The sequence below is a fragment of the Schistocerca piceifrons genome, chromosome 8, assembly GCF_021461385.2.
Source record: "Schistocerca piceifrons isolate TAMUIC-IGC-003096 chromosome 8, iqSchPice1.1, whole genome shotgun sequence".
Taxonomy (NCBI): domain Eukaryota; kingdom Metazoa; phylum Arthropoda; class Insecta; order Orthoptera; family Acrididae; genus Schistocerca; species Schistocerca piceifrons.
In genome coordinates this window covers 268769865-268783236 of record NC_060145.1, presented here as the reverse complement: position 1 = coordinate 268783236, position 13372 = coordinate 268769865, and the positions used below count along the sequence as shown (strand labels likewise).

The window sequence follows — 13372 nt, the reverse complement described above, 5'->3', positions numbered from 1 at the left end:
GCCATGCTGTTAGGTAAGCTCACAAGTATTAAGGCATGCTGATTTTTGTGTATGATTTTGTGTGTGTGTGTGTATGTGTGTGTGTGTGTGTGTGTGTGTGTGTGAGTGTTTGCACACGCGCACGATTGCACATGTGGATACTGGGAAGCTGTCTTCGAGAGGAGGAGAGATGGAGGGGAAGAGGGAAGTCCATGTCACGTCTGCGTGTGCCTGCTCTATAAATACCTGGACCAGATGCGCAGCTGCCAGTTGCGTTGTCTGAGCTCTTGCAGTGAACTGTCTGTCATACTCCTGTCTGTAGCTAATTGCTGGGTAAGTTGATGTGACAGCTGAAGTGTGTGTTGGTTTTTGGATACTGTGGAAGCTGTATTTCTCAATACTAAGTTATAATCAAAGCTAGAAGACTGCTGTTATTTCACACAACATCATAGTTCTTTTTTGTGTTTTGGGGAAGTGATTCAGAAGTGGAAGACTATTTTTATGTTGTTGTAGTGAAATACAGAAGAAAAGTGATATGTGAAGACAACTGGAATGCATCTTAAAGGCAGTAAAACACATGCTGACGTTGTGTACTCTTGGCATATGCACACTACACTTTGTTCTTAGAGGTGTATGGATCAGGAGGGTCATTTAAAAACCATTTTTGCACAAGCATAAAAAGATGACATATAATCCTATTATGGACCATCATGTACACAGGCTACATAACACACCTGTACAACTATTTTGGACTTGCGTTTGTGTCTGCACATACATAGACAAATTTCAATACACACTGTTTACTCTAAAATGTCTTTCAGAGACATATTAGTTATATATGCTTGCATGCTCATTACAGATATCATTTGAGAGTCACAGCTCTTTCAAAAAGGTAGGGGGTGGGGGGCTGTCATGAACCATTTATACATTTATGTACTTCAGGTCTGTTTCTTCGTTCAAGGAGTTAAGCATCATACTTGAAGTGAAATGAAATAAAAGTATCACTGTTGGTAGTTCTTTAATATATCAGAACAAAAAATATGAAACCATTAGGTTTTTCAAACTGGGAATCAATGCTGAACCATGGACCTGACGTTTTGTGATACAATTCACATACTCTGGACAGCAAGATTTGTTTTTAATAGACCTGATGGAAATGTCACAAATAAAAAAATGTAAAATGACAGTCTGAACAAGTCTGAACTATAAAAATGGCTAGTAAATTGGAAATGAGATATTCATGAACCTGAAAATAAGTAAGTTGTGTAACAAAAACATAAAAAATAAATCAGCAGTGCTTGGCTGTGAGAGGCAATGCATCAGTTCTTTGTCCTCTCACTGTTCAGTGGCAGGGCTTCCCCAAGAGCATGACCTTGGTAGTTATTTGTGGAGCTTCCCTAACGTCTTGAGATGGCACAGAAATAGCCTCCAAGCACATGGCACTCAAGTTTTCTTTGACAGTTGCCAGACAAATGAACTGAACCAAAGTGGCCAGATATCATATTTAGCCAATGTTTATTTCTATATTATCTTGATTGTTGAGGTATTATATGTACTTCATTAAATCTGTATAGCATTATTAGCCATTGTAGCTTTTGTAATAGATGAAATTACTTCACAAGGCTCTTTCTTGTCTCACAAATTTTCCTAGGTGAATGATCTCCATTTCTCTTTTGAAGTATTGTAAAAGAAACAAGTTTCACTGAACTAACAATATGTAAGTGAAGAACACTATCAACTAAAGGAGAAATGCAAAAGTACTTCCATCAGTAAACCTAGCTGCCACTGACATCATAAAAGCTTATATATAAATGGTGCTGAACAATAATACCCAGAGCTGTGGTTACATACTGGACTTATATTCTGAAGGTTGGTTGGACTCCTACATGTCAAAGTCCCATGAGTCTCATATTTTCTGATTAAATAACTGCAGTAGATAGTACTGTGAGGTCATCACCAATACACTTCCTTTTCTTAGTATTTCCTCTCACCTGTAAAATTCATAAAATGTTAACACGCAAACAACATTCTCTATCAAGCGGACATGTCTCCATAAAATACATTCAGTCATCCATATTTCACTTATAACAAGAATCAATTGATTAATGACCACTGACTGAGGAAACTTTGCCGTGATAAGTATTCTGTTTTAGGACAGTAACAAAATTGAGGAGGACAGTAGTAAATACATTCATTGCAACAGTACTTTAAACAGTTCATCAGGCTGCAAACTCTACAAAAATTCCAACAATGAGAGACTTGTTTTTTACTCTTTCCAAATCCCTGAACATTCTTCATCAGGAATTAGGCAATGAACATAACACATGGAAACAAAATACAGAAAACAGTTTTTTCAAGTTGTTTTTATGGATCAAAGAGTTTCATGGTATGGGACTTTGTGCTGGAATCCATAGAATGTGTTGTATGTTTGTATGTAACCGGAATAGCAACAATTTCAGCAGGCATCTGCATTTCAGACACATCATTATCAGACTGAAAAATCTCCAATTAATTCTGCAATGCATCTAGGAAAGGAGGCTTTTAGATTTCTAATTTTTCTGCTCATACAGATATACTGGGAACAGTTTAGTGGGTGGATAATGTCACTTGGTGTTTGAGAAGTTATGTACAAAACATCAGAATTTGAGAAAGGAGAAGGCATGACTTGGATTTTCATTGGATTATTTATAATGTTGAGAAAATTACTAGTTTTGAATGCAACTCAGGGAGAAGAGGGAGGGCATGATGTGATGATACTTGCATGCTGCAATTACTTTTAAGTAGTATTTCATCAGGAAGTTGCACTGATGGCGTTTTGAACTGCTGATGGCACTTCTCAGCTATGCCGTGGATGCTTTCCAGCTGGCCGATGAGACCACAGACAGGTGGGCAGCAGCAAATGTACCAACATAACAGACACTTATTTTAAGAACAATGTCATTAACACTGCCAAGCTCATTGTGTAGGCCACTTCCTCGCACAAAAACCTGCAGAAATACATACACAGAGCTCATTAACTAAGTCAGTAGAGATACATTCTTAAGCATGTTATTACAATGCATAAATTTGTTAATGAAATAGTCTAGACATATATTGAAATATTTTTAAATTGTGAGTTTTTTACCTTGCAGAAAACATTTTACTCCATTAAACTTCAATGCAATTGTATATCCTGATATGTTTCACCAGCTTTTTAAAAACGTTGTAGTGGAAATTATAAAGTGCACAAATTCAGGAAAAAATCTATTGTGACAACCAAATAGCAGTAATATTTCCAAATGCATAAAATCCCGTAAATACGAAATAGGTGTCTATCTGCAGATAAAATCAAGTAAAATCACATGTCAGTGAGCCGACTGTCATTCAATATACAATTATTACAGACAGTAGGGTCATTATTCTCTGTATAACTGCTACTCACTTTTAGTATGAATGAATCGTTTTCAAATTATAAAAGTAAGTGCTTTTGTTAACTGTACCTTTCCACTTTTCATGACACAATTTTAAACATTTTTACATACATGGAGGAGGTGCACAGAAATAATAAAATAAACAGTCCACATATAAATAAATAATAAAATATGCATACATTGAAGTTTGATTACTTTCGCTAATGTGTTACGGATGTTATAACTACACTCACTTTGAGCAGTTTTCTTTGAGTGTTCATAAGTGTGTTGCTGAAGATGTGTAACATATCACTTGTTATTGGCACAGTCAGAAAATTTGTATGAATTAGAAATATCAATGATTCCTACACATTTATAAGAAAACAAGCCCTCTTCTTGTTTTTGATCATTTACTGGTAGTATTTTTCTAAATATTTTTCTTGGTAGCACTCTGTAAATGACTTTCTAATACAACATAATCATTCTTTCTACATTTAGAAAAGTGACAGGTTTTCTTGTAATTATGATTTACCATCTTCTGCTGCACTCGTTGCTGTTGTGATCCACTCAACATTTCCAGAGTACTATATTAACTAACACATATTTTTTAGAAAATATAAACTTATATAAAAGATTTCTGCACACCAATTAATAACTCCATGTAATATCGTGAACCATACTTTATGTGGTAATATAATTATCATATACTAAACTGTGGAATACAGGAGGAATGAGCAAGCAAAACACATTCTGCATGTAGGTTAAAGCGTTGCAGGAAGTACTCTGAAGTGAAAAGTAGAACTAATTTTCCTGAACAGCTTAGCATAAAATAATTTTATATCACTTCAATTGATTGTATTACCAGGCAACAATGTTAAACTTTCTTTAGTGGGAGTTCAAAACTACGTTTGATAGTAAAAGGAACTTAATTAGGAAGATAATTTTTCTTTTAACTCATTTCATATGCCCGAATCTCATCCTTCTTGATATGGTTCACTTAATGCAGGAGTTTGTGTGCATGTGTGTGTGTATGTGTATGTGTGTGTGTTTTCATGTTTATAAGGGTGGGGTAGGTATTACTCTTTTTATCTAAACCATTTAGTAACAGCCTGATTAGAAGCTTAAGTTGTGTTTGGTGATTTATTTTGAAGATGACTACTAGATAGCTCATAACAACTATCTTCTGAAACTGTTCTTGAATCACCTATGTGAGAATACTGAAATTTAAAATCAATTATTAAAAAACATCTCTTAAAATATTACAAACATTTGTATGTGATCAAACACAAATATTAACTCTTTTAGAACTATGTGCAAGTTGAATACATAGTAACAGAAAGAAAACTATTAAGATAACAGAAATAAACTGGCATCACATTAATGTATGGCTGGATAATAATTGGATAAAATGTCAAATTATTACTACAAGTTGAAATTTTCTCTGTGCTAATTTACAAAAATCAAGATTCAACAAAATACTTTTAAAAATTTACAAGATATACGTTTTCATCAGTTAAAATGGTAGAAAGTCCTTTGGAAATCTGTAGCTGTGCTGTTGTCAACCACTAAATCACAGTGAGTGTAAACTTAATGTAGCAGAGAATGCAGTGTTTAGCAGTTGATCCTATCATCCAAAGATGTAGTTGTGTGTCATAGGAAAATGCTGTACTCAGAGCCAAATCATGGTCTCCCTTTCTTTTATGTAATTGGAAGGATGTGGCTGTGGTCAATTGGTGGTCTATCACATTTTCTCTGTTATGGAGAACCACTTTTCATTCCACTGGCAAATGGTTCGATATGCAAGGAGACAAGTGTTGCTTGCAACTGCAGTCCCTCCAAGTGTCCTTGGCTATTGTATCAGCAACATTACTGCTCCCATATTCTATATATCCTGATTTTCATTACATCAGGTTTAGAATACCTGTTAGCATTGTCTGTTGCCCACTTTACAGGATTCTCTATCATTGCTTTTATTTTCTATTAAATCTCTTGATCTCAATGCTTCTACAACTCCTTCTTTCCAAGTTTTTCTAAGCCTTCCACATTTTCTGCAGTTCGGTGTTATACACAGGTTAGTTTTCTTAGGTAACATGGATTCATCTATCCTTTGGGCATGATGGTACCATATTAACTGTTTCCACTCCATGTCAGGTTTTAATAGCCCTTCTACATCAATTCATAATGGATCCTATTTGTTATGTATTTTGTGTTGTCTGTATATTCCCAGTGGTCATCTGAACACATCTATTTTGGTGAACTTCAACTTTCTCTCCTCATCCTTTGTATCTCTTCATGACTCTGCCCCATATGACAAGGAACTTGTAATTAGAATTTCATAGATAATGTATTTCCATTTCTTTGTTATTTCGCTACTCCCAAGGATTCCATTTAAACAAGTGATCAGTCTTCTAGCCTGAGTTATTCATTTCATAATTTCTTGATCATCTTTACTTATTCCTAAATATGGATAACGACTAGAAGCTGTAATTTACTCTGTAATGAGTTGGATTCTAGACAGTTCTGCCACTATTGCAAGATATTTTATTTTCTTCGCATTAAGTTGTAAAATCCATCATTTACATCTTCCTGAATTTTTTGTACCATATATTTTAGATCATCTTTTTCATTGGCAATCATAACTTCATCATCCACAAATTGCAGTGTAAAGCAGGTTTCTTCTACATTTTCTTTTCCATTAATTTAGAGATTTTGCTAAATACATTTCAGAGAGGGTTAAGGTACTGATACCAACATAAATACACTTCCTTTTTCAATTTTATTTGTTTAGGTAAGTGTTGTGAAAATTTTTCCTTGGTTTTCTAGAGCAGACTGAAAGGTTCCTATTCGAGGAGAAATTTCTCCCTGTGGCAATGTTCAGATCAATCAAATTCATCTTGGGTAGCATAAAATTCTATGTCACACATAAACTTATGAGAAACACAATGTTTGGGAGAGTAGCTTGGGGAAAGTAACAGAGTAGTCCTGGATGTTCCCCTTTTTGGACCAATTATGATGTGTCATGGTTAAGAACTGGTGTACCAGGATATTTAAAACACAATTAAAATAGGTTTATAAACACCTTTGGAAATATAACTTACTGTTTGCAGTGTTTGGCCAATGGCTTTGCCACAGTGGTAACATCGGTTCCCATCAGATCATCAAAACAAAGCACTGTCAGGCTTGCCTAGCACTTGGACGGGCCACTGTCCGAGTCTGCCAAGCACTGTTGCAAGCAGGATGCATTCAGATCTTGCAAGGCCAATTGAAGAGCTACTTGACTGACAAATTTAGGAGTTACTTGACTGATGAATAGCAGCTCTAGTCATGAAACCTGACAACAGACAGGAGAGCGGTGTGCTGACCACATGCCCCTCTCTGTCCACATCCAGTGACACCTGTTGGCTGAGGATGGCACGGTTGCTGGTTGGTACTGTTTGGCCTTCCGAGGCCTGTTCCGAAGGAGAGTTGATAATTGTAAACAGTGTTTTGTCACTTTCGAAATATATGTGAGTGATATCTCAGATCTGTATAAGGAATGCATTATGGAGCTCTGAGTCCAACTGGTTATACAGGATGTATCAAAAAGAATCATCTGATTTGGCACGTTTATTTTTCTGAAACTAATAAACCTATACAATGAATTTTGTTTTTTGATGAATGGGAAATTTAAAAAAAAAAATTCATATCTTTTCATAGGTGTTCAACATGCCCCACTTGTGATGCACGGCATATGTAAATGTGGTATTCAAATTGTTCCCACACTGCAGTGAGCATGTCTTGATTTACAGTTTCCACAGCTTTTGTTATGTGAGGTCTCAGTTCACTCACTGTTGTTGGTGATGGATGCACATAAACAGAGTCTTTTATGAACACCCACAAGATATAATCACATACAGTCAGGACCAGTGACCTTGGAGGCTGTAATGTACAGCTGAATCATTTGGCCCGGTGCAACCGGTCCATCATTCAATAATCCTGATTTAAAAATTCCTGCACTACTGCTACCTAGATGGAACCATGTAAAACTCTTAAGTTTGCTCTTTGCAACAATATGTTGTTCACACACATATCTCAAATAACATATGATTTTTTTTAAATTGGGTGATTCTTTTTGATACATGCTGTATTATATGTGATATGTATTTGAGAGCTACTCCTGATGATGATGGATTATGCTGTCAAAACAGAACTCTCAGAGTAGCCACCACATGGCTGAAACTGGCAATTCATCAGCCTAGATGGATCTACTGGTTCAGTAAGCATTGGATATTAACCTTGTCTCTTCAGAATGAACAGCATCAATCATCTTACAGCACATCTGTTTCCCATACATTATAAAGTACAATAATATTGAAAAAAAATTCCAAGATACCTTGTAAAAGTATGGTACTTGAGACCATTCAGCTCCAAATGTCAATTACCATAAATACTTCATAATTTCTAGTCCCCGTGTGTATCAGACATTTAAATCGTTTAGAAATGATAGCTGAGGTAATTTGTTACAAAAATAGTATCCAAAACCTTCTTTGAATGTATAAGATTTGAAATGGTGTCCCCTTCACCGAAGGTTCAACTAAATCAAGCTAAGTTTAAGAATTAAAAACTACATAAATCATGTCTTCTGGTGAAGCAATAAAACCTGCCTTTTCTGATGATTCTTTCAACATTTTAGTCGGCATATTATGGCTGAAAGAAAAGAAAATTGCATATAAATAAATAGTATTTGACATGACTCTGTGTTATGATTGAAATTTTTTGACTGTAATAGTGAAGAAAGTGATGTTTAGTATGTTTCTTTAAGGAAGAAGATTCTACTGCAAGAAGTGTTCAAATATAATACAATGAGCTTAATAATGAAACTAAATGATTAATGGAAAATATCATATAAAGATGTGAAACAAATACTAACAAAGAGATAGAGGGGCTGGCCAGTACTTACCTCAGCTCAGTACAGCCGATAGATACACATAAAACAGAACTGAAAATTTACATTCCTAGCTTTCGGAACAAATGTTCCTTCATTGGGGAGGAGAGAGGGGAAAGAAAGGGAAGAAGGGAAAGGAGATACAGTTACTCACAACCCAGGTTATGAAGCAACAGGGAAAGGAAAATGGGAGGGTAGCAAGGATGGAGGCATGGTTGTCAGAGGGAAGCCAAAGATATTCTACCCTTAAGTACTGTGCCAGCTTCAAACCAAAGAGGATGCATACAGAAGTAAAGAGGTATATAGTATAAAGATAAACACAACTATGTAGGATGAAAAGATGTTTGAATGGCTAAAGAGGAAAGGGAAAGAGGAGAAGACTGAAGAGTGAATGGGAGTGAGGTTGTTTAACGTAGGTTCAGTCCAGGGGGATGGCGGGATGAAAGAATGTGTTGGAGTGCAAGTTCCCATCTCTGCAGTTCAGAGGGACTGGTGTTGGGTGGGAGAAGCCAAATGGCACATACAGTGTAGCAGGTTCCTAGGTCCCTAGAATTATGCTGGAGGGCATGCTCCGCTACTGGGTATTGGGCATCTCCTAGGCGGACAGTTCGTCTGTGTCCGTTCATGCGCTCAGCCAGTTTAGTTTTTGTCATGCCGATGTAAAAGGCTGCGCAGTGCAGGCATGACAGTTGATAAATGACATGTGTAGTTTCACACATAGCCCTGCCTTGAATTGTGTATGTTTTACCAGTAGTGGGGCTGGAGTAGGTGGTTGTGGGGGGATGCATGGGGCAGGTTTTGCAGCGGGGTCAGTTACAGGGGTAGGAACCGCTGGGTAGAGAAGGTAGTCTGGGAATATTGTAGGGTTTAACAAGGATGTTACGGAGGTTAGGGGGGTGACGAAAGGCAACTCTGGGTGGTGTGGGGAGAATTTTGTCAAGGGATGATCTCATTTCAGGGGTTGACTTGAGAAAGTCATATCCCTGGCGGAGTAATTTGTTGATGTTTTCGAGGCCAGGATAATATTGAGTGACAAGGGGGATGCTTCTGTGTGGTCTGGGGGTAGGAACATTGTTGTTGGACGGGGAGGAATGTATTGCTCGGGAAATCTGTTTGTGGACAAGGTCTGCAGGATAGTTGCGAGAGAGGAAAGCACTGGTCGGGTTATTGGTGTAATTGTTGAGGGATTCGTCACTGCGAATTGTGTATGTTTTACCAGTAGCGGGGCTGGAGTAGGTGGTTGTGGGGGGATGCATGGGGCAGGTTTTGCAGCGGGGTCGGTTACAGGGGTAGGAACTGCTGGGTAGAGAAGGTAGTCTGGGAATATTGTAGAGTTTAACAAGGATGTTACGGAGGTTAGGGGGGCGACGAAAGGCAACTCTGGGTGGTGTGGGGAGAATTTTGTCAAGGGATGATTTCATTTCAGGGGTTGACTTGAGAACAGATTTCCCGAGCAATACATTCCTCCCTGTCCAACAACAATGTTCCTACCCCCAGACCACACAGAAGCATCCCCCTTGTCACTCAATATTATCCTGGCCTCAAAAACATCAACAAATTACTCCGCCAGGGGTATGACTTTCTCAAGTCAACCCCTGAAATGAGATCATCCCTTGACAAAATTCTCCCCACACCACCCAGAGTTGCCTTTCGTCTCCCCCCTAACCTCCGTAACATCCTTGTTAAACCCTACAATATTCCCAGACTACCTTCTCTACCCAGCGGTTCCTACCCCTGTAACCGACCCCGCTGCAAAACCTGCCTGATGCATCCCCCCACAACCACCCACTCCAGCCCCGCTACTGGTAAAACATACACAATTCAAGGCGGGGCTACGTGTGAAACTACACATGTCATTTATCAACTGTCATGCCTGCACTGCACAGCCTTTTACATCGGCATGACAACAACTAAACTGGCTGAGCGCATGAACGGACACAGACAAACTGTCCGCCTAGGAGATGCCCAATACCCAGTAGCGGAGCATGCCCTCCAGCATAATTCTAGGGACCTAGGAACCTGCTACACTGTATGTGCCATTTGGCTTCTCCCACCCAACACCAGTCCCTCTGAACTGTGGAGATGGGAACTTGCACTCCAACACATTCTTTCATCCCGCCATCCCCCTGGACTGAACCTACGTTAAACAACCTCACTCCCATTCACTCTTCAGTCTTCTCCTCTTTCCCTTTCCTCTTTAGCCATTCAAGCATCTTTTCATCCTACGTAGTTGTGTTTATCTTTATACTATATACCTCTTTACTTCTGTATGCATCCTCTTTGGTTTGAAGCTGGCACAGTACTTAAGGGTAGAATATCTTTGGCTTCCCTCTGACAACCATGCCTCCATCCTTGCTACCCTCCCATTTTCCTTTCCCTGTTGCTTCATAACCTGGGTTGTGAGTAACTGTATCTCCTTTCCCTTCTTCCCTTTCTTTCCCCTCTCTCCTCCCCAATGAAGGAACATTTGTTCCGAAAGCTAGGAATGTAAATTTTCAGTTCTGTTTTATGTGTATCTATCGGCTGTACTGAGCTGAGGTAAGTACTGGCCAGCCCCTCTATCTCTTTAATAATGAAACTGTAATTCAACCCAGAAGGGTTAACATTAGAAGGAAAAGGTGTATTTGTGAACCACATGTTGTGCATCTAAGTAGCCTTAGAGGCCTCATTGATGTTGAAGAACATTCTCCCGTGGATTTACTTGTGCAGGAAGGTTTACAGTACTGCTGCTGTCAGCAGGGTCAGGTTTTCAGGTGTGCAGTCTGCTGTAGGATTGATTTGAGGCTTTTGTGCTCCATAATCTCAACAAGATAACAGTTAAATAACTAATAGAAACACACAGCTTCCACTGCAGCCTGACTAGGTAATGAATTCTGGCAGATGGACTCGAAGAAGGGAAAGGGCTAGGGAGAAAAGGGCAGCAAGGGAACAGGAATGAAAAGTGTTCTTACCCTTATACAGGCAGAGGAAATCACAAGTGGTACACAAAGAGATAGGAGCCATGGTTTGGGGGACATGGGGCAGCAAGATAAACTGGAGGAAGAGGGAAAATAATGAGAGAACCATTTTTTTAAGTATGTTATCTAAAAACTTAGCTACAACTTTTGCCTTGTTTATGTGCCTGCCTGCCACTCATCTATATGGTGAGTGGTTATCTCTTCTTTTACTGTTGTTTAAAAACTATAAAGAGCTGAGTCAAAAATGTACTACTATCCTACACTTTAGAAAATGTTCAAAATTTACATATTAATCTAATCAATCCCAGGTGTTGTACTGCAAGCCACTCACAGAACTGATTCCAGTTCTTACATTTTGAATAGTCTGTTATGCCTGTGATTCTTCAGTTTCTGTCAGCATATTTGTTGACTGAACAGTCCACAGATGTACTGCCATCCCATAGTGTTCAAAAGGCACAATATTTCAGACATTCCGCCATCTTCAGGAGTGTTGACAAACTGACCTCCTCAAGGTGCACTGCCAACTTATATCCCTTCCTCCCTTGAGTTGTTCTTTATGCAGTCCACTACTAAAATATGCACCAGGGACTGGTGCATATTATCGACTGGCACTACTGGTATAATCTTATTAAGGTTTGGGAACCAGCATTGTGTCTCATTAGGAAGACACTCAGCAAACACAATATTCTAGTAGCAAAGGCAGACAGAGTATACCCACACCACAGCAATTGGACCACAGACATTGTCGCAGTTGCCTCTACAACTGGCGACACATGCTCTTGGGCACAGACAATGTACAGAATGTCTCAAAGGGAAAGGGGATTCAAGTTGGCCGTGCACCCCCAGGAGGTCAATTCATCAGTGGACCATTGGTACACCCATGGACTGTTCTGTAAGCTATATGTATATATCTTTAATATTCAAGGCAAAATGCAGTCATTTACTCCCTGTAGTCTCACAGTACATATGTAATTGAGTATTTGGTTGACTCAATTGGTATTACCATGAAAGCTTTTCTTCATTTCCTGGGATCTAGCCTTGTGCACAGAAATTATAGGCAGGAGTGAGTGGATTTGTTTTTCAGCCCTCGTGAATTATCCTAGATATCTTTATTTTAGTTGATGATGAAAGAGGTTTATAAAATTCAAGCATTTAATCAATTTCTTATTCTTAATCTCCCTGAAAATCTTTCAAACTTTTGCTCCCTCTGTCTGAAATAATTATACATTTCATCTTGAGAGATCAGTTTTGAATCTTTGCATCTGTAAATGTTAATGTAATGGAAAAACTTAGAAATTTAAAGGAAAAAATGGAAATCTATTTAAGCTTTGATTTAATGTGACACAGTATGTCAACGGGAGCTAAAATTAGGGCATTAAATATAAAGGAAGACAGAAGCAAAGTCCATATCCCAGAACTGAAATATGAAAGTGAAATGAGCTGAGTGAAATTAAATGAAAACATAAGGTGCTAATAACTCAAGGTTGATAGATGTGTATATTCCTTATAGAGGTACCTTCAATTTCTTACAGATTCGTATTCAGTTTGATTTTCTTTTAGTTCCTGTTTGCTGGAAAACTTATTTTAAATAGTTTTTAGTGTATATTCACAGTTGCCTCTAGCATCATGAGTAATTCAGTTGCTTCACCAAACAGGTGGTGAGCATTTGCAGCAATGAGGACAGAATGCCTTCAGCGCGAGCTGGCAGACAGCATCGTGCGGATGGAACCTCTGGATGAAATACGACTGTTGCTAGCTGGAGGAGCCAAGGCAAATGAGCCAGTTACTGCCCAGGGTCTGCGACCACTGCACTATGCAGTGTGGCAAAGGTATTCTGGAGCTGCTACTCTGTTACTGGTGCGAGGTGGAGATGTCAACGCCCGGGATGAATGTGGTTATTCAGCTCTGCATTTAGCTGCTGAGCATGGGTTAGTATAGGGAAACATACATTATTATCAGCATTAATAATAAATTCTTTTAGTCTATACCATATGCTGTAAATGTTAAACTGATGAGCCAAAACATTATGGCCACTTGCATAATAGCTTGTTTGTCCATCTTTGGAATGAAATATATCACTGATTCTACATATCACGGATCCAATGGTTTGTTGGTAGGTTTGT

At 38.5% G+C, this 13372-nt stretch overlaps 1 protein-coding gene across 1 annotated transcript in view; it reads left to right on the top strand.

Moving 5' to 3' along the window:
- The first annotated feature begins 243 nt into the window (after positions 1 to 243).
- LOC124711328 (ankyrin-3-like) overlaps positions 244 to 13372 on the top strand; it is a 28591-nt gene continuing 15462 nt past the window's right edge. Inside the window, exons 1-2 of the mRNA XM_047241351.1 lie at positions 244 to 312; positions 12905 to 13177. Of these exons, the coding sequence (XP_047097307.1) occupies positions 12924 to 13177 (254 nt within the window). The 5' untranslated portion in view covers positions 244 to 312; positions 12905 to 12923. The remainder of the gene's footprint in view (positions 313 to 12904; positions 13178 to 13372) is intronic.